Genomic DNA, 19260 nt, shown 5'->3' with positions numbered 1-19260 from the left:
GAAGCTCAATAAATAAATAATATTGTTATATTATGACAAACAACAGACCCTCTCAAAGAAAACTAGAGTGGCTAAAAAGAGAAGAAAAACAACAAGACATTACATTTATATAGCCCTTTTCTCACTGCTCAAAGAGACTTACATAGAGAGTGAAGAGCCACTTCAAACACCACCAAATGTGCAGTATCCACCTGGAAGATGCAACAGCAGCCATTTTGCATCAGTACACTCACCACACATTAGCTACTGAAGGGGTGAGAGAGACAGCCAATTATGGGCAGGAGAAGATTAAGTGGCGAGAATGACTAAACCATGGTGGAAAATTTTGCTGGGTTATTGGTATACACCCTACACTTTTTGAAGGATATACAGGGATTTTTTTTTTGACCACAGAGAGAAAGGATCTCAGTTTTATATCATCCAAAAGATGCATAGCACAGAGTCACAATCACCGCACTGGGCCATTAAAATCCACACACAGGCCACAGGGTATGCACCCCCTGTTGGCGTCTTCAACACCTTTTTGCAGCAGAAACCCACACTTTTTTAGGTGGTCCATCCTCCAAGTACTGGCCAGGTCTGAACATGCTTAGCTTCAGATGGATTACCTTTTCTAAAGTGAATGTGGTATATCTGCTGGAGAAGGGTAAGTAAAAAGAAAGAAAACTTCCAACATGGTAGTTCACAATCACAGTGAAGCATTATAACGGCATACAGTGATCCCTTGCTATATCGCGCTTCAACTTTCGCAGCTTCACTCTATCACGGATTTTAAATGTAAGCATATCTCAATATATATCACAGATTTTTCGTTGGTTCTGCGGAAAATGGGTCTTTTAATTTATAGTACATGCTTCCTCAGTTGGTTTGCCCAATTGATTTCATACAAGGGACGATATTGGCGGATGGCTGAGAAGCTACCCATTCAGAGCACATATTACGTATTAAATAAAACTCCTCAATGATATATGATATGCTTCCCACTCTGTGCTTCGCATACTTGAAAGCCCGAACAGCACATATTGATTTTTGATTGTTTGCTTTTCTCTGTCTCTCTCTCACTCTTTCTGACATTCTCTGCTCCTGACGGAGGGGGTGTGAGCAGAGAGGCTGTTAATACACTGGCCTAGAGGATACGGATGCTCCTCTAAAATATGCTGAAAGACTACCTTCACATTGCTCCTTTCTTGCAGCTGCTTTGTCTGGCGGTGCTTCGCATACTTAAAAGCCTGAACAGCCCTATTGATTTTTGATTGTTTGCTTTTGTCTCTCTCTGTCTCTCTCTCTCTCTCTCTGATATTCACTGCTCCTGACACACACTTTTTTGAAGAGGAAGGTATGTTTGCATTCTTTTAATTGTGAGATGGAACTGTCATCTCTGTCTTGTCATGGAGCACAGTTTAAACTTTTGACTAAAGGGTGTTATTTCATGTCTAGAGGGGCATTTAATAATGTTAAAAATGTATTTAGAAGGTCGTAAACAGGTTTTCTATGCTCTAACTGCGAAGATATTTGATTTATAAATAAAGAATCATACTTTGCGGAAATTCATTTATCGCGGTAGAGTATGGATTAACCGCAATAAACGAGGGTTTACTGTATTGCCATTAGCATAAAGGAGCACCAGTAGTGTTATTTGAAACACTTCATATAATTTGTTGGTTACAAGTGCTCAGTGTTAGCGTGTCAGAAAGAAGATGTGCAGCATTGCTTATAATGGTACTCAGTTTTAATTCTCCCCTTTACTACTATCTCCAGGAGGTTCAGAGTACATCCAATAACTGAGCCTGCTCTTTTATTTAGCATGTTGATTCTGTGGACCTGCGTTGAAGTAATATTACTGGCCCAGCACACCACAACATGGAAAATAGGGCTAAATATCATGCAGTTGTAGAATATGCAAATGGTGTCACTAACCACAATAAAGGACAGCAGTCTTCTGAGGAAAAAGAGTCTGTTCTCCCTTTCTTATATAGTTCCTCTGTGTTACAAGACCAGTCCAGTCTGTCATTGATATTGCACCCCAAATACTTGAAGCTATGTACCACCTCCATATGCACTCCCTGAATAGAGCCCAGGCACAGAGACTCTTCTGTGCAGTGAACGTCAATAACCAGTTCCTTGGTTTTGTTGATGTTAATTGCAGAAAATTCGTTCTGCACCAAGAAACAAAGGTCTCTGTCTGACTGCTTTATTTTGTCTCATCCTTCTCATCAGTACACCCTATAAGCGCAGAATATTCAGAAAATCCTGCTCTTATATGTATAATATAGGGGTAAAGAGTGAAGAGAAATGGAAACAGGACGGTTCCTTTTGGTCCTCCAATGTTGCACATATCCATAGAGACAAAGTCCTTGACTCTCACAAACTGTGGGTCTGCCTGAACAATATAAACTATTTGTAAACTGCCATTCAAACTTAAGGAAACAATGCATTTTAAGTAATTACTGTTTATGTATCTGCTTGATTTTCACTTTATATTCATTTATGTTTTTGCTTAGGAGGTCCTTAAGGGCCTTAGTAAGCCAGTTTGTTACTGAGGAAGCAACACACTGTAAGAACTGTATTATTCATACAGAAGTTAATACAGTATGCAGTCCCACAACACCAGTGGCAGCGCCAGTCACTTCAAACCAACAGGTCCTTGGCAGGTGCCAAGCAATGAAGCAAACCTAGAACAAAGTTATAAATGTAAAAACTGAAACAGTATGCATACTGCATGTTTTGCTATTTCAGCCGACCAGTACAGCAAGTTAACAAATTCCGCAAGTGTATGTTCATTTTAGCATAATGTGACAATTAGGAAATATTTGAATGAATTTGTCAATTACATGATCCAAATCTAATTTCTTGGTCCTCTCAGCATGCATGAAAATTATTGTAATATTTGACAAGTGCACGTCTGTCACTGTTGATCGCAGAGGTGTTTTAATCAACGTAAGTTTGCTGAATGATGTCTTGGCTTCAGAAGATGTCACTGGTATTTTACATGTGATTTGCAGTAGTCATTTTGTTTCGTTGAAAGCGTCTTCATTTTTTTCAACGAATTGCAACATGTCCAGCAAAGAAGTGGCTAAAAATTCACAACTCTCTTTCTTTCGTGCTTCTAAATGTAGTCGCTTTATTTCAATATCTAAATTGGTGGTGTTTGTCTTGTATTGCTCTGCCAGAGGAGTCTAATTCTTAGTGTCTAGTAACTTTTCACTGCTAGGTACGAAAAAATCTATTGCTGAGAACATTGCTAGATGAAAACGACACTCTAATTCACATAAAGCTTCAGGGTAATACATACATATACACTATTTAAAGTTTTTTCACCACTACATCTACCGTCATCAACACCAATAACAGTTCAATAACAACTAATTCAGCAATATGCTTTGGCACTTTTCTCCGTCTTTCTGCAGACAGCAATTTTATGGGCACATCATTACTGTCACAAATGTCCTTTGCTATTGTAACAAATTCATCGCACCAAAGTTGATTTCTCATATCACTGACAACTTGCACAAGCGTTTGAATTAAATCGCATCCATGACTATTTAGAAAGTTTCTGTTTTGCAGCTGATCAGACACATTCTTCATAAGTGTCAGGACTTCTCTGAAACCGTTAGATTTAAAACAAAATTAAGTCAGTGAGACAGATCAACACTTTAGCCTGACATGCACGATCATAGTTGGTTTCTTCTTGTATTGTGTTCAGCAGTTTTAGCAAACAACCAAAATGATTCCAGACAGCCTCTCACGCAAAAATTTGTGAAGCCCAATGTGCATCTGACAGCTGCTTTAATTCAATTACTCTTTCTGTTGGATGCTGATCATGTTGCAAAGCAAGACATTTTAAATTGACATAAGATCCAATGACAAAAACATAAAATCACTGTAATGTGGGAAAAAAAGTCACCTGCTTCTTTCACTAACTTGCACACGCCCACAATAACTAAATTTAGACAATGTGCATAGCAGTTCACATACAATGCCCATTCAATTACTTGGTGGCCAGCTTCTTGGTTATTGCTGGGCTACTGAGTGATCTAGCAAGGAGCTGCAGCTCATAGTAGTTGATACTTACAGTACATGTGGTACATTGTTTACCTTTTTTTTGTTTGATAGAAAGTGATACTATGACTGTGAAAGAATAGTAACAAGAAATCTCATCCAATTTTTTACCAGGTCCTTTAACAGGTCCCTAGAATTTTTACCGTGTCCTGGGACCTTGCTGGACCTGGTGTGGCATCGTCACTGCACAACACCCACACTATGTGTGTCATACAGAAGATTAGATGAGATTAGTTGAACCTTCTTAATCCGAAATGGAAATTTAGATGCATACAGCAACAGAAAAATAAATATAGATACAAACTCACATGACAAATAATATAATCAAATAAATAAATACTTATATATTTTGTATAATCAAATAAATAAATAATACATGTATATTTTGAAGAATTTGCAAAATGAATTAAAGAGTATTAACATTTAGTCTGGGGTATCCGAAGGAAGTATTGAATTGAAAGGCAAAAAAAGACCCCCAGAGGCACTTCTTCACACACGGTTCATCTTAGCACATTAGACTTCATCTCCTCTTTTGTCCACTTTGTCACAGCTATTTTGATAACAGGCAGTTGTTGAGTAATAGGTTTCTATTTGGAGATCAAATATACTAGTTTGTGGCTGGATCTACTTAACGGTGACAGAACTACTGAGGTGTATACCTCTTTTACATTAGGAAAAATAAATCCAGGATCTCATTTTCTCTTGTTATTCAATGAAGAAATGGAAAAATGTTAATGTGATTCGAATTATGAAAGTTTAAAACTAAATTAGAAAAGTATATATACATATAAGAAGTTTTAGGCTTCCGTCATGCCATATTTATTCCACTTGAATCTCATTACCCTAAATCATAATGAGCAATTAAAGGCCTATATTTGACTGATATTTTAAATTTTGCTCCAACCCACTTCCTTACAGAAACCTCTTCGACAGTTTCACCAGTCTGTCATCACCTTGCTTAACATTAGTTTAAGTATAATTTCCCTCTGTAACCGTAACAGGCCTTTGTGTCTGCACTCTTATTGTCTGTTGTGTTTTCATACTCTGCTTAAAAGAGTAAAGTGTAACTTAAAAACAATGATTCAAATTTCTATAGCAAATAAATAAATTAAATCAACTTGTGCATCAACTATATATTCACATCATGATCACTAAAGTTCTGTTCCCCATCATTAAAAAGTCTAATATGGGTAACTTTCAGAAAATTATGTATGGAAAAGGATTTTCAAAAAGAGATCTTTATTTTCATCCTTTCCTTTACAATCTTCAGTTACTGTTAATGGGATTTTTATGTGTGTGTTAGTATTTATGTTGTGAGGTTTCTGAACTGTTTTTGGGACCCCCCCAACAGGAAGACATACTGAAGCGCAATTGCAGAGTCTGTGGAGGGCTGTTTGTCCGTGGCCAAGGCAACTGCAGGTTTGCAGCGCAGCAGCATAGTGCTGTGGAAACAAATACAAGACCACCTAACACTGTTGGGTCATGCAAGGAACATTATAACATTGCCACTGACTTGGGCCCCAACCCTGCCCTTTTCCTGTGTCTGCGTATGGGAGAGAGGTAGATCCAACTGCAGTAAATAACCGTACTGTTTCTGTTTCAAGTAGAATAAAGCTGGTTTTGCTAAAGTACTGAGACTCAGCCTTGTGTTTTGGGGTGCAAGACAGAGATTCAAGCGTCCACAATGTAATATATCTAATGTCAACTGGAATCCACAAACAAATAAACTGTGTAATTAATCTGGTATGGTGTGAAAAATAAACAATTGCATTTTTAGACTGTAAAACAATTACTTTGACATGTACAACTTTGGAATCTGCAAGAAATATTTTAAACACATATTTTCAAATATTGGTCAGTTCATATTAGCTACAGTATATAACCTTTAATGGCTTGTGATATAAGGGGAAATTTGCATTACAGTAAATAAGATACTAATATACTATATTTCATTTCATTTACTTATTTGGCTGATACCTTTATCCAAGGCGATTTACAACATTTGAGATACAATTAGTTGCATTTCTTTTGTGTATCCATTTAATTCACAGGCAGGTAAAGTAACTTAACCATGTGTTAGTGTCAATAGTGGGGTTTGTGGGTGGTCCTACCAATCACCACCAGGAACTGCCCTGCGCCCTATATATTTGGGCATTCTCCCACAGTTCTTTGTACTCTGTTGGTGAGCTCTTAAGCCTTTTTCTGTGGTTTTTGTGAATTATTGGATTTTCAACCTGTTTGCTCTGTTTTTGACCTTTCATTGGATTTCTGTATTGGGTCTTTGTTTAACTTGGATTGTCTTTTGTACTGTACAGAGCTTAAGTTTGTTACAGATCACTACGGTAAGAATAAATCTTTTATTTTATAAAGATCCTGTGTTTGCCCTTATTACTAGCCAGGGTTTTACAGTGATATCTCCCCTGTAGGGGGCATGTCTGGAGGTGCTTTTGGGATGTATTGGGACTCATGTGCTTTGGTGATTCCCTAAGGCTTGCACTTGTATAGATCCAAAACACTGATCATGGTTGTAGTCTGTACTTGCTTGTCATTATCAGTAAATATTGAATACCGAAGTTGCACAGGAGTTTACATACACTCCTTTTCTGCTCTCAGTCATGAGAAGTTTGGACTTCTAGAGGACTGGCAGTGTCCCCTCAAGTACTGTCTTCTGTTTCTGTTTGTCCCACCAAAAAAATCCTTTTTTCTTGGACCAAATGAGGAATGTGGCACAATGCTGTCACTCTAACCTGCGGTTTTCTTTAACATCAGCAATTAAACAGTTGATGTCTCAGCTCTTTTGTTGATTTTGTGGGCTTTGTTACAGTAAATAAAAGTTGTATTCTTTTTCTTGCACAAATAAAAAGGCCTTTCAAAGTTAAATAACGAAAGATGTTGCCTAGAATACAAAAAGACTGCATCTTGATTGAGAATTAAAATCAGAGTAGGGCTGCAACATCAAATGTCACTATGCAAATATAATTCTACTGTATTTTTTAAAAAAAGGTCTTATGCAAACAAAGCTATTTGATTTAACTAAGGCTAATTACCGCATTGTGTTGTTTCAGACATGTTATGCAATATTCCTGTATTTAACAGATCTGTTTTTGCACATCACTTCCAGAATCAGCCCACTTATATTTCTGAAGAATAAGCTTTAATCGTTATCATTAAAATGGACAACAACATTTTGCTTCTTAAACACACCCATTTACAACACATTTTAGGACAGTTTTTTGCCTTACTACACTGCAATTGAATCTGTAGTTTAACTAAAAGGATAGGTATTTTTCAGATACCATGAAAGATTCTCAGTAATGTGGACTCTAAGAACTTAAAGCTAATCAGTCTTTACCATTTTATGTTAAAAGGCACATGACCTCAAAACGTGTCCTATTCAAAAATCCGCTCTTTTATTAGACTCACTACTGTTGACTTAGAAAGAGAATGATACAATTACAGTATTTAAGTTTAATAATGCAGCTGACAACACAGGGTGTAAGGAGGTCCTTCCTAATTTTGTTAGTCACAGAACAGAACTACCCAGGTAACTAATAGATCTGCATCTAAATACAACAGCCTAACTGAACAAAATATGACAAACACAAACATAAACTACATTTCAAAATAAAAGATGTCTCATAAAATACACTACTATTGTATTGCCAGCAAACTTACTGATGAAAATATTTAGGAATAAAGAAAGTCAAATCATGCACTGAATTTTGTGTGCATAATTTTGACTTAATTTCAGCTTATGGTAGCGGACCCAAGTTACTGTAAAAAAGCATTTGTAAGAGAACAATGTAACAGAGTTGGAGCACCAAAAGTAATCCTTTTAAATTCACCGCTGACCCAAAAAAAAAGTGAAAGAAAGAATCATACTACACGAGTATGAATTCTTCAGTGGTAGGTAATCTGACTGCTGATGCCATAATTGATAAGTGGCTGAGTAGTTTTCCAGGCTGAGGGGAAAAGGGTCCGGCTGCAGGTCGCAGACTTGGCCTGCCACGCCCCCGGCCTTCCACGACACGCCCCCAATATTTAGCGTCTGTCCTCTGACACATTGATTTACTTGCAAGAAAGTAATGTTGATTAACACTGTAACCCTAAAAGATGATAAAATCGTTATTAATATGCCTTCGTTCGATCATGAGACCAGAATCCGAGTTTCTGTTTATATTATTATTGTTGTAGTTCTTTTTAGAATGAAAAAAATCAATTTCATAACACGATTCAGGGTTCGATAGTTAAAAAAAGAAGACTTTTTTTTAGATTAAGGAAACACCATACTAAATACGCATGTCGTTGTTCTAACTTCTATTTTAGTGAATTCTATCATTTAAAATACTTGAAATTATTGGTTACATTATTTCTGGAACCTCCTTCAATAAAAGGGAAAGTTCCGTTAATGACATTAATTTATTATGTTGCAAAATGAGTGGATGATCAAAGCCATGTAAAAGAAAAGAAAAACAAAAACGCTTTTAAAATTGTTTGTACAAGCATATGTGGGGACTTTCAAACTCCATTGTCTGTCTTGAAATGTGTTTTCTTAATTTAATTCTACACTGCAGTTACAATACTGATTAATTTCAAGTGGTGTTATTAAACTTTCAGACATTTTCCTGGTTTTTAACTTTAATGCATAATTGTTTTCCCTGTGAATATTAAAGCAGCATCAGAGACATACTGCATAAAAATAAATGCATGTTTTGGTAAATAGTTTTAAAATTATATCACGAGTGAGTAACAACAACAACAACCTTTATTTATATAGCACATTTTCATACAAAAAAAAAATGTGCTTTACAAAATGAATAGAAGAATAGAAGACACAATAAAAAAATACATAAGTCAGCATTAATTAACATAGAATAAGTAAGGTCCGATAGCCAGGGTGGACAGAAAAAACAAAAAAAAAAAACTCCAAAGGCTGGAGAAAAAAAAAAAAATCTGTAGGGATTCCAGACCAAGAGACCGCCCAGTCCCCTCTGGGCAGTCTACCTAACATAAATCAAACAGTCCTCTTTTTATTTAGGGTTTCCATGGAAGGACTTAAGTAAAAGAAAGGAAGTACCAACGTTTATTAAATGATTCTGTATTTTGAAAACCGTTGGTGGCATCGCTGCTGGCTCGCAGAAAGGAGACAAGGTTTACGTCTCTGGTTCTCCCTGAGTGGAGTCTCCATGTTCTCCTTGTGTCTGCATGGTTTCCTCCTGGTGCTCTGGTTTTCTTCCTCAGACGTAAAGGTTAGGTGTATTGGTGCTGCTAAAAATTGGCACTAGTATGTGTTTGGTGTGTGAATGTCTGCCCTGCAATGCAAGGGCTCCCTGACGAGGGTTTGTTCCTGCCTTGCGCCCTATGCTGGCTTAGATAGGCTTCAGCACCCCGTTGAGGACTGAGTGGTTTAAACAATGAATGAATGAATTAAATCTTGGTTACCCTTAAACAATTTATTATGGTTATATATGAATTTTTACAGAGTGTAAAAATATGTTATAAACTTTGGTTAAGATGCCTCCATTCAGATACAAGAAATATCCTTTTCTCTGGAATGGCTTGCCTTATTATGTTAGATCTACTCCAATACTGAATATTTTAAGTCACAATCAATGAAGTCTTATCTGTTCTCACTAGCACTTGACCCTGCAAGACGCTGACATTATGTTTGTATAAGTTAGGTCATGTATATGCATGATTATAAATACAGTATTTATGTAAGACTGTGGACATTTTGAGTTTATCTTTCATGTAATGATTATTCTTGCAGTTATGTGATGTGTACATACTGTATATTTTAACTGCTTCTTTTGCCATTTTTTGTACAGCATTTCAGTTCAGTTTTGGCTGTTGAAAATGCTGTTTATAAATAAAATTAGCCTTGCCTTAAAAACATTACTTTAATGCATAACAATAATAAATGCAAATCTGAGACAACAGCTTAAAAAATGAAGCTGGTTTGCAACATTTATTAGCAAAAAGTTAAACAAAATATTAAAAAAGAAGTAGAATTATAGGTACTAGAACAATGCTCATGTTACATTTTCTTACAAAACACAGTAATTTTTCTTTTTCCTCTCATATTATCTAAAAACAGATGCATATCTTCCATATCTGAAAAAAATGAAGGTAAATGGTTCAAGGACATATTCCCTCTCCTCTTCTTCTGGAAATTCAGTTAACAAATCAAATTTTTGAAGGGCCTCCTCTATGTTTTCCTTCTCCATTGAGAGTAATGAAGGGAGTGAGACTTGCCCTTTGAAGACAGAATTATTCTCAGTACACCACTTCTCTGCCTCCAGAAGATGCTGAAGAATTTTGTGTTGCTGTAATATTTAAGAAAACAAAATCTCTAAATGGTCATTATAAAGCTTAAATAGAAATTAAAACTATAAGTACATAAAGTCTTAGTTCTTGCAATAGGTAGTTTCAGCACATAAAGTGTAATCAATAGCTTCAGGCAATGTAAGAGTTAAATATTAAAGGCTAATACCCATACCTTCTCTCTAAATTAATCTGTAAGGCCACCAATACAGTAATCCCTCCTCGATCGCGGGGGTTGCGTTCCAGACCCCCCCGCGATAGGTGAAAATCCGCGAAGTAGAAACCATATGTTTGTATGGTTATTTTTATATATTTTAAGCCCTTATAAACTCTCCCACACTGTTAACATTATTAGAGCCCTCTAGACATGAAATAACACCCTGTAATCAAACGTTTAAACTGTGCTTCATTACAAGACAGAGATGGCAGTTCTTTCTCACAATTAAAAGAAGCAAACATATCTTATCTTCAAAGGAGCACCGGGAAGAGCAGATAATGTCAGAGAGAGCGCTCGCTAAGAAAAGCAAACAATCAAAAAATCAATACTTGCTTTTAAGTATACAGAATCACCGTGATAAAGTGGCATTTTGTAGAGGAGCGTCCTATCTTCTAGGCAAACAGCCCCCTCTGCTCACACCCCCTCCATCAGGCAGAGAGATACAGAGAGAAGCAAACAAAACAAGCGCCACGCGGGAAGCATATCTTATAGCATTGAGGAGTTTTAGTTAATATGTAATACATGCTCTGATTGGGTAGCTTCTAAGCCATCCGCCAATAGCGTCCCTTGTATGAAATCAACTGGGCAATCAAACTGAGGAAGCATGTAACCTAAATTAAAAGACCCATTGTCCGCAGAAAGCGGCGAACCAGCGAAAAATCTGTGATATATATTTGGATGTGCTTACATTTAAAATCCGAGATAGAGTGACACCGCGAAAGTCGAAGCGCGATATAGCGAGGGATTACTGTATTTACAAAAGTGAGGTTTTGGAATTAGCCAAGTAAATAAGAGATGAAGACTCTTGTGGCCAGAAGGCAGCAGTATACTTCTTACATTGTAAGATAATGATGGAAAAGCAATCATGTCCTTTAGGAGATTACCTGTGCCAATAGACTCAAAGACACACTAGCAGAATTTACAACTCAGAGGGTAGGAATGGGACAGTTAATTACACAGATAAGTGGAAGATGGGGTCGCTCCTTTGGCCAGATGGCTGATATGACTTTTGGATCAAGGAAATGGCAGCTGATGATGGGGCAATTACATCCATTAGAAACTTAGTAATGTTTATTAGGCATTAGGAAATATTGGTGGCTAGGCAAAAACACAGGAATGCTGAGTCAGATAATGATGAGAAAAATATACAGAGTGAGGTAATCTTGTGATACATTATTAACCTTGCTGTATTGGATCACTATATTATTAATACATCCATTCATCCATTCTCCAACCTGCTATCCTAACTACAGGGTCACAGGGGTCTGCTGCAGCCAATCCCAGCTAATACAGCACGCAAGGCAGGAAACAAACGCCAGGCAGGGCGCCAGCCCACCGCAGGTCACACACACACACACCAGGGACAATTTAGAATCACCAATGCACCTAACCTGCATGTCTTTAATAATTGCCCATTATTAATACACAATGCATTTATAATTTTCTATTTTAAGTGTTATATTTCTGTGTCACAAGAAGTACTATGGTGTTGTACCATGTTAGCCATTATGAATGCAATGAGAAGTCAAGCAAAATTACCCTTTTTATTGGCAAACTAAAAAGATGACATTATGTGAGCTTTTGAGGCAACTCAGGCCCCTTCTTCAGGCAAAATGTAATACAGAAACTGGAGTTCCCTGTGTACTGTATATTGTACAGCGTGGAGATATAGCTCGCCTGACCCAGTTTTTCCAACAGTTCATCGACACGGGGCATGGGATAAGCATCAAATTTAGAGACCTTATTCAAGCGTCTGAAATCGATACAGAACCGTCTTGCTTTGGGACTAATACGACTGGGCTGCACCAGTCACTTTTACTTTCACGAATTACACCCAGTGTCAGCATCTTTTTTACCTCTTCGCGCACAATATTTCGCCGCGCTTCCGGTATCCGGAACGGCGCATCTGTCTGAACATCAGGTTCTGTGGTAATTTTATGTTTTGTAATGTTAGTCTTGCCTGGTAAATCTGAAAAGACATCAGTGTTCCGTTCTATCAAAGATAACAGTTCTGTCTTTTGCGTGTCAGTAAGATCGTTACCAATGGTAACATCGGTCTGAGAAACAGCAGCCAAGGAAGTGTTAACCTCTTGTCGGTCGTGCCATTCCTTCAAGAGGTTAATGTGTAAAATCTGGAATGGTTTGCGCCGGCCTGGTATTCTAACCTTGTAATTTACCGGACTCATACGCTCCTCAATAATGGCGGGGCCCTGCCATTTAGCTAAGAATTTGTGTGGATCCGAGGGAACCAGTACCAAAACACGATCGCCAGGTTTGAACTCACGGAGCTTGCTGCGCCTATCGTAAAGATGCTTCTGAGTTTCCTGTTCTTGTTGTTGGTGTTCCACAGCAATAGAGGAAAACATAGAAATTCTGTCTTGCAACGAAATTAGTCGATCTGCAAAGCTTCGACCTTGAGCTGCTCTCTCGTTTCCTATCCATTCCTCACGTACCACATCCAGGATGCCTCGCGTCCGCCTGCCAAATAACAATTCGAAGGGACTCAAGCCAGTGGGCGCCTGTGGTGATTCTCGCACCGCGTACAAAACAAAAGGTAGGACAGTGTTCCATGTTGTGGGATCATTATGAGCAACTCGCCTGATCATCTGTTTCAATGTTTTGTTAAATCGCTCGGTTAAACCATTTGTTTGAGGATGGTAAACAGTAGTACTCAATTTCTTAATAGCAAAGCTGTCACACAATTGTTTCATCACGCGAGAAGTGAAAGGTGTGCCTTGATCAGTTAAGATTTCTCTAGGGATACCAATACGAGTAAAAGTTTCACATAGTGCTTTGGCTACAGCCGAAGAGTTGGCCTTTTTCAGCGCAATCATTTCTGGATATTGTGTCGCATAATCAACCAACACCAGCAAATATTGGTACCCATCCTTAGTCTTAGGTAATGGTCCCACAATATCTAATCCCACACGCTGAAAGGGAACTTCCAATATGGGCATAGGACAAAGGGGAGCCCGAGGAGGCTTATAAGCAGAGACGATCTGGCAGTCTGGACATGAAGTACAAAATCGTTCAACATCTTTTCCCATATTAAGCCAATAAAATCGTTTTGATAACCGGTCTCTAGTTTTGTTGGCACCGAGGTGCCCCCCCAAGATGTGTGAATGTGCCAGATGCAAAACAGTTTCCCTATGTGCTCCAGGTACCACCAGTTGTTCAATAAATTCCCCCTCCAAATGATCTGAGATCACTTTGAAAAGGCAACCGTCCTTTTCTATAAAGTGTGGTATTTTCACACCCCCGGAATTACATTAGCAGGGCGAGCCTGTTTAAATGCATATTCTAATGAGCTATCAGTATGCTGAAATGCACAAAATCTGATTGTTCGTTAACGCTCGGTTTGTGTTCGGAGGCGTTTGCAATCTGGGAAGATGTAGAAGGACCAGCCCATTCTGGAAGATTGTTGGGGGTGACCTCCTCCGTCTCGCTGGAGAGATCGGGTTCAATATCTAAGTTGGGCTCTAGATTTTCCCCGGCCACTACCAGTTCTTCGTCCTGGTTTTCTTCTTCTTCCCCCACTAAGTTCATTAGTGGACTGGACTACTGGTCCCTTACATTTATTAATCAGTTTCAGAAAAAGGGCATTTCTCCGTCATATGAGTAATGGCCAAGGGCACAAGTCCGAAACGGCAGACCAAACCTTAAAGTGGTGACCCCTATAAGTTAAAGGAAGAAGTAAAGTCTGATAATCTTTAAAATCACCATGTACACAGAGTATTTTTACAGTCTTACAGTCTCTAAGGCATTGTTCATTAAGACAATCTCGTCTCACAATACAAAGGTCACTTCCCGAGTCTAACAATGCTGAGATTTCTCTATCCCCCAATTTCACCAGGATCAACAAACCATCTTTTCCATCCGGATATGTAATAGTTGAGCAACAAATCTCGCCCAGTCCAATCTCCATTGAATGAGCTGGAGACAAGCGACATTCTCTTGCCAAATGGCCGAGCTGATCACATCGGAAACATCTACGGTCGGCTCCATTTCCGAAATATCCTCTGCGACGTCTACGTCGACGTGCTCTGTAGTGTCCACGGTCCCGTCGACCCGCTGTTGCCGCTGTCTCCCCAGAAACAGGCGTCCCATCTACGACTGGATTTCCCGGGGTCCTACCTGACCCCATTAGATTTTCAGGTCCTGCAGCTTGTCGATCGAAGCGACGAGAATGTCCTGGACGTTCGTTCACAGGTTGCGAAGCAGCACGAAATCCACCGCTCTTTCTCCAAGCGGACTGTGAACCCTCTAATCGTCTGGACATAATCGTTAATGATTTAATATCATGACGTAGAAATTCATCTCGAAGAACTTCAGGTATGCCGGCCAGTAATATATTCACGACAACTGTTTCCATCACGTCTCCTTCAAACGAACAGTGCCCTTTATGTATCAAATCTTGAATTTGCGCACGGATTGGGTCATCCATGTTTAGTTTCCAGTCTTTAAGTACATATGTTTTAGACCTCTGTAATAAGTCTTCGGCGGCATCCATCTGTGCAATCACTTCTAGTACCACTTGTCACGCTTGGGTCACAGATTTGCACAGAGACACAGAAGGTCGTAGAAAAAAAAGAAGGATTTTTATTCAGACACCGCAAACACATGAGCTTAAAGGTGCTCCATGACAAGTCAGATATGACAGTTCCGCTAGGAGCAGAGAGAGAAAAGCAAACAATCAATTCCAAAACTGACAGGCGCTGCGCAAGGCTTATAAGTCAGCGGAGTACCGCGCGAGGCTTGTATTAAGCGTTATAGTGCAAGGATAAGGAGCAATGTGTAGTCAGTGTTTCAGGGTTTGTGGTTTTCCCAGGGGCGTTTGTCTCTATTTGGGGTGCGATCAGCCCTCCAGCTCACAATATATAGACACCATGACAAATAACAACATTAAAAAAACCTTTCAGTGAGACATCTTAGATATAAAAAATAAACAGACCACTCCAGACTAAGATTCATTTAATTAGAGAGAAGAACAATGTATGGTCAAGATCTTTGAATAAGATAACTGTCCAACAAAGTCTTTTGAAGTTTCTGATGAGTTGAGGTAAAACAGACTTAAAGTTTTTTAGGCTTTGACTCCTACTGGTTAATGATTAACAGTATGCATTTGAGACAAGCATTACACATTTTGTTTCTTACATTTTATTCACTATATAGTCAGCATTTTAAGCCAACATCAACAAAATGTAATCCATCTATCTTATGTAAGTTTATAAAATGAGGTGTCTGAACCTGCTCATTGGTGCCCTGTGCTAGATGTTGGAGAAGAGATGCTGATGCCTCTTCTAAAAGAAAAGATTTGAAACATTCATTAACACAGTGCTATGGAATAGCGAGACATTTTGTTCACTTCAGATGTAGTTCAAGTCTTTACCCATCTTCTGTTTTTTCATTAATGGCTCCATATAGTCTAGACCTGAAAACAGAAAAAAGCATAATATTTACCTAGGGAAATGTTACTAAATGAACCAAAAAGAACATGCACAAAAATGACACTGTCCAAGCTGTGCATCATTTCTGTACCTTCTAATTTTTTCTTATGTTCTTGGTCATCATTTAGAAGGGCATTCAACTCAGTCCAATGTGAGTATTTCCTTCAGTGATTTAAAAAAAATAAAATTAAAATATAAAATGGTAAACCTTCTAATTATTTGTTTTTGATTTACAACATGGCTAAGCATAAATGCCACATTACCGCAGAACTGACAAAAAAGTTATTAAAGGAAATTTAAACTTCATTTACCCCTTGGGGCTTGAGTTCTCAAGTGACATTATACACCACCACTTCCTCAAAGCTGGCATGTCATTCTAAAGAGGATCAAGCATAATCAAGTTATTAAAACTAAGTTTTATGTTATAAAAATATTTATGCAAACCATTACAAACATGCATTTAAAATAACTGGATTTTTGAAAGGTAGGTGTTTCTGGAACATCAAAACCACTAGGGACAGTATGCTTAAAGTAAAACAAACAAACAAAAAATTATATAAATAAAATTAACGTAACTCAACACAATACCCAACACAAATTGTCGAAGGTTTCAAAAACGGGTACCCACAACCAGATACAATCCTCCCTTCACAAATAATGCAATGAAAGAAGAGAGAACTAAAGTTGAGACATACCTCATTAAAGTCAAAGGGGGCCTCAAGGATGATATACAGTGCATTCTACAGAGAAACCACAAAATGTTTCTTTGGAAACCTGGACACAACATTATACGTATACAGACATACACAAAAATAGAGTTAAAATATGAAATGGTCATACCATCAACATGAAAATTCCACAGTCATTGCTATTCATCTGACTTGGAAGGCCCTAATACAAGGAGCAAAAAATTAATCAAAGCAAAAAAATACTGATCTAAAATGTCTCTAGGTATCAAAGAAAAAAACGGTTAATTATGACATTTACAATGTCAAATCCTGATCGTGATTTCCATTGTCCAGGAGACACATGTTGGGCAATTCTCCTGCAGGGAAAAAATAAGTAAACATGCGTAAGGCATTTTTACATTAACACTACAAGTTTTCTTCATGAGTATATTAGTAAATATTAAATTACTATAATCAAATAATATTAATATGTTATTATATGAGTAAACAGAAAGTAAATTCATACAAAGGACTTTTTAAAGTGACAAGATTATCTAAAGTTCTGCAACAAGAAACACGTTTTTTGAACTGAACAACATGCTGGAGTAGAACCTTCACCAGGACAGAACTTCATACTTCATTTGAACACCAAAATTTTCTTGGTCGCAACCACAAATGAGTCAAATAAAAAACCTGCACACAGCGACATAAGATATGTCACCAAATCCTTCTGGGTCATCTCTCTTCTCATAAAAAGAATCCAGAAAGTATATTTCTTTCTGCTTTAGATTCAACACCTATTATGTGATAGGCAGAGTTTATTGATTCAAACAGTAAGTCGCAATCCATTCTCTTTTTTCATACATTTTGCAGGTGTATCTGTAGATGAGGATATGTCAATAAAAAATTCTCTTGGCAATCTAAAGCCATAATTATGGGAATAATACAGTTTACAGCTTTGTAATAGGTTTGTATGTTAATCTTAATTGCTATAATGGGGATTATAAATGTTCTGAAATTTAAATGTGCAATGGAGAAACTAAATGATTTAAGGGCTGATCAAAGTGCATTTGTTTTAATATTCTTCTGCTGCCACCTGAAACTACATACAGTATCTAGCATTATTAGGTGATATAATATTGGTTTGCAAAGTCAATTTCTATTTGCTTGTATGACACTAGTACAATAAAATGTATTGCCTATAATACATATTTGTAGCTCTTTCACCTGCTTATTCCTATATCTGTTTAATGGCCCAAGGTTATATATGTAAAAGGGAAGGGGGAAGAAAGTGCTAAACTGCTGTACCTGACAAGAGTGAAGAATGAATGGGTTTTGAGGCATTCTGTTAAAGTTTGTGTAATCAAGCAGGAAAGGGAAAATAGGGTCACATACAACTGTATGCAGCAAAAATGTCTAGTCAAAAAGTTTAAGATTAATTTCAAAGAAGGTGAATACATAGAAAAAATATATTTACTGTAAACATACACATAGTCTGTAATGTCTTGAAGGAGTCCAAATTGGTATTACTAGTGCATCCTTCATGTGAGCATTGGCCTAAAATGAGAACAAATTGGTTGGTACTTTGAATATTGCAAAAATGATGGCCTCATTACATATGAAATGATAACTTCTTACAGGTAAACTTTGCAACGGATCAAGATTTCTTGGAGGCCCCCAAGTGGCAGTGACATACAAATCTCCCATGTAAATGTCTTTCCCCTGCACAGAACAATTCAAAAACTAAATGTATAAATTTAGTTTCTTCTATATATCAAAATATCAGTACAAACATCAAAAATAGAAATATTTCACCATCCTTAGTGGATGTGTATATTCATTAACAGTAGGAACATACCTTTAGACTTGAAATTTGTTGCACCAAGTGTAAGCATGCATTACCAATCTATAAAACAGAAGCTAAATGTTAAGAATTATTTATAACATGCCATATAATGCAGTAATTGCTTGACAACTTACAGTGGATTCCATCCAAGATTCTGGTCCAATTGTCTTAAAATCTAAACTTGTCAACCAGACTCCTCCCACTTCCAAAAGTCTCTCAGTCTGTGACAGTTTGATATCCATTATAAACCTGATCTGTGGCAAAATAGCAAATGACCATTGTACAATTTCCATTAAACATACAAATTTCCTTTAACATAAACTGCCCACATCTTAATATTATGCATATGCTGTGGAATAGCATGCTTGATGTACATACCATTTTCTCCTGCATGGGGTGTAACATAAATCCCCAAGATATTCTGTTTGCTTTTACATTCCGCAGACTTGTGAGACTTTCACAATGAATTCCACATTGACCTGGAATACACACAAAACAGTATTAGTTAACATTGCAACAAACACTTACACTCACAAATTTGTCATTTTCAACATTAAATGTGACTGCAGTGGCTGGACAGGCTGCTTGAAATGTTCCTGGGTGACTTATTGAATGCACTGGGGATGTGATTGCTTGATGAACAGCTGATGGAGATGGAGGAGAAGGAGCTAAAGAAGCTGCTTGCAAAGCTGCAAAACA

At 37.6% G+C, this 19260-nt stretch overlaps 1 protein-coding gene across 1 annotated transcript in view; it reads right to left on the bottom strand.

Moving 5' to 3' along the window:
* Window positions 1-15966: 15966 nt before the first annotated feature.
* LOC120524435 overlaps window positions 15967-19260 on the bottom strand; it is an 81983-nt gene continuing 78689 nt past the window's right edge. Inside the window, 9 exon segments of the mRNA XM_039746288.1 lie at window positions 15967-16031; window positions 16139-16209; window positions 16359-16423; window positions 16888-16938; window positions 17035-17092; window positions 17409-17512; window positions 18354-18437; window positions 18696-18815; window positions 19090-19250. Coding sequence (XP_039602222.1) covers window positions 15967-16031; window positions 16139-16209; window positions 16359-16423; window positions 16888-16938; window positions 17035-17092; window positions 17409-17512; window positions 18354-18437; window positions 18696-18815; window positions 19090-19250 — 779 coding nt within the window.

The sequence above is a fragment of the Polypterus senegalus genome, chromosome 2 (assembly GCF_016835505.1).
Source record: "Polypterus senegalus isolate Bchr_013 chromosome 2, ASM1683550v1, whole genome shotgun sequence".
NCBI classification, from domain to species: Eukaryota; Metazoa; Chordata; class Cladistia; order Polypteriformes; family Polypteridae; genus Polypterus; species Polypterus senegalus.
This window is presented reverse-complemented; position numbering and strand designations above follow the sequence as displayed.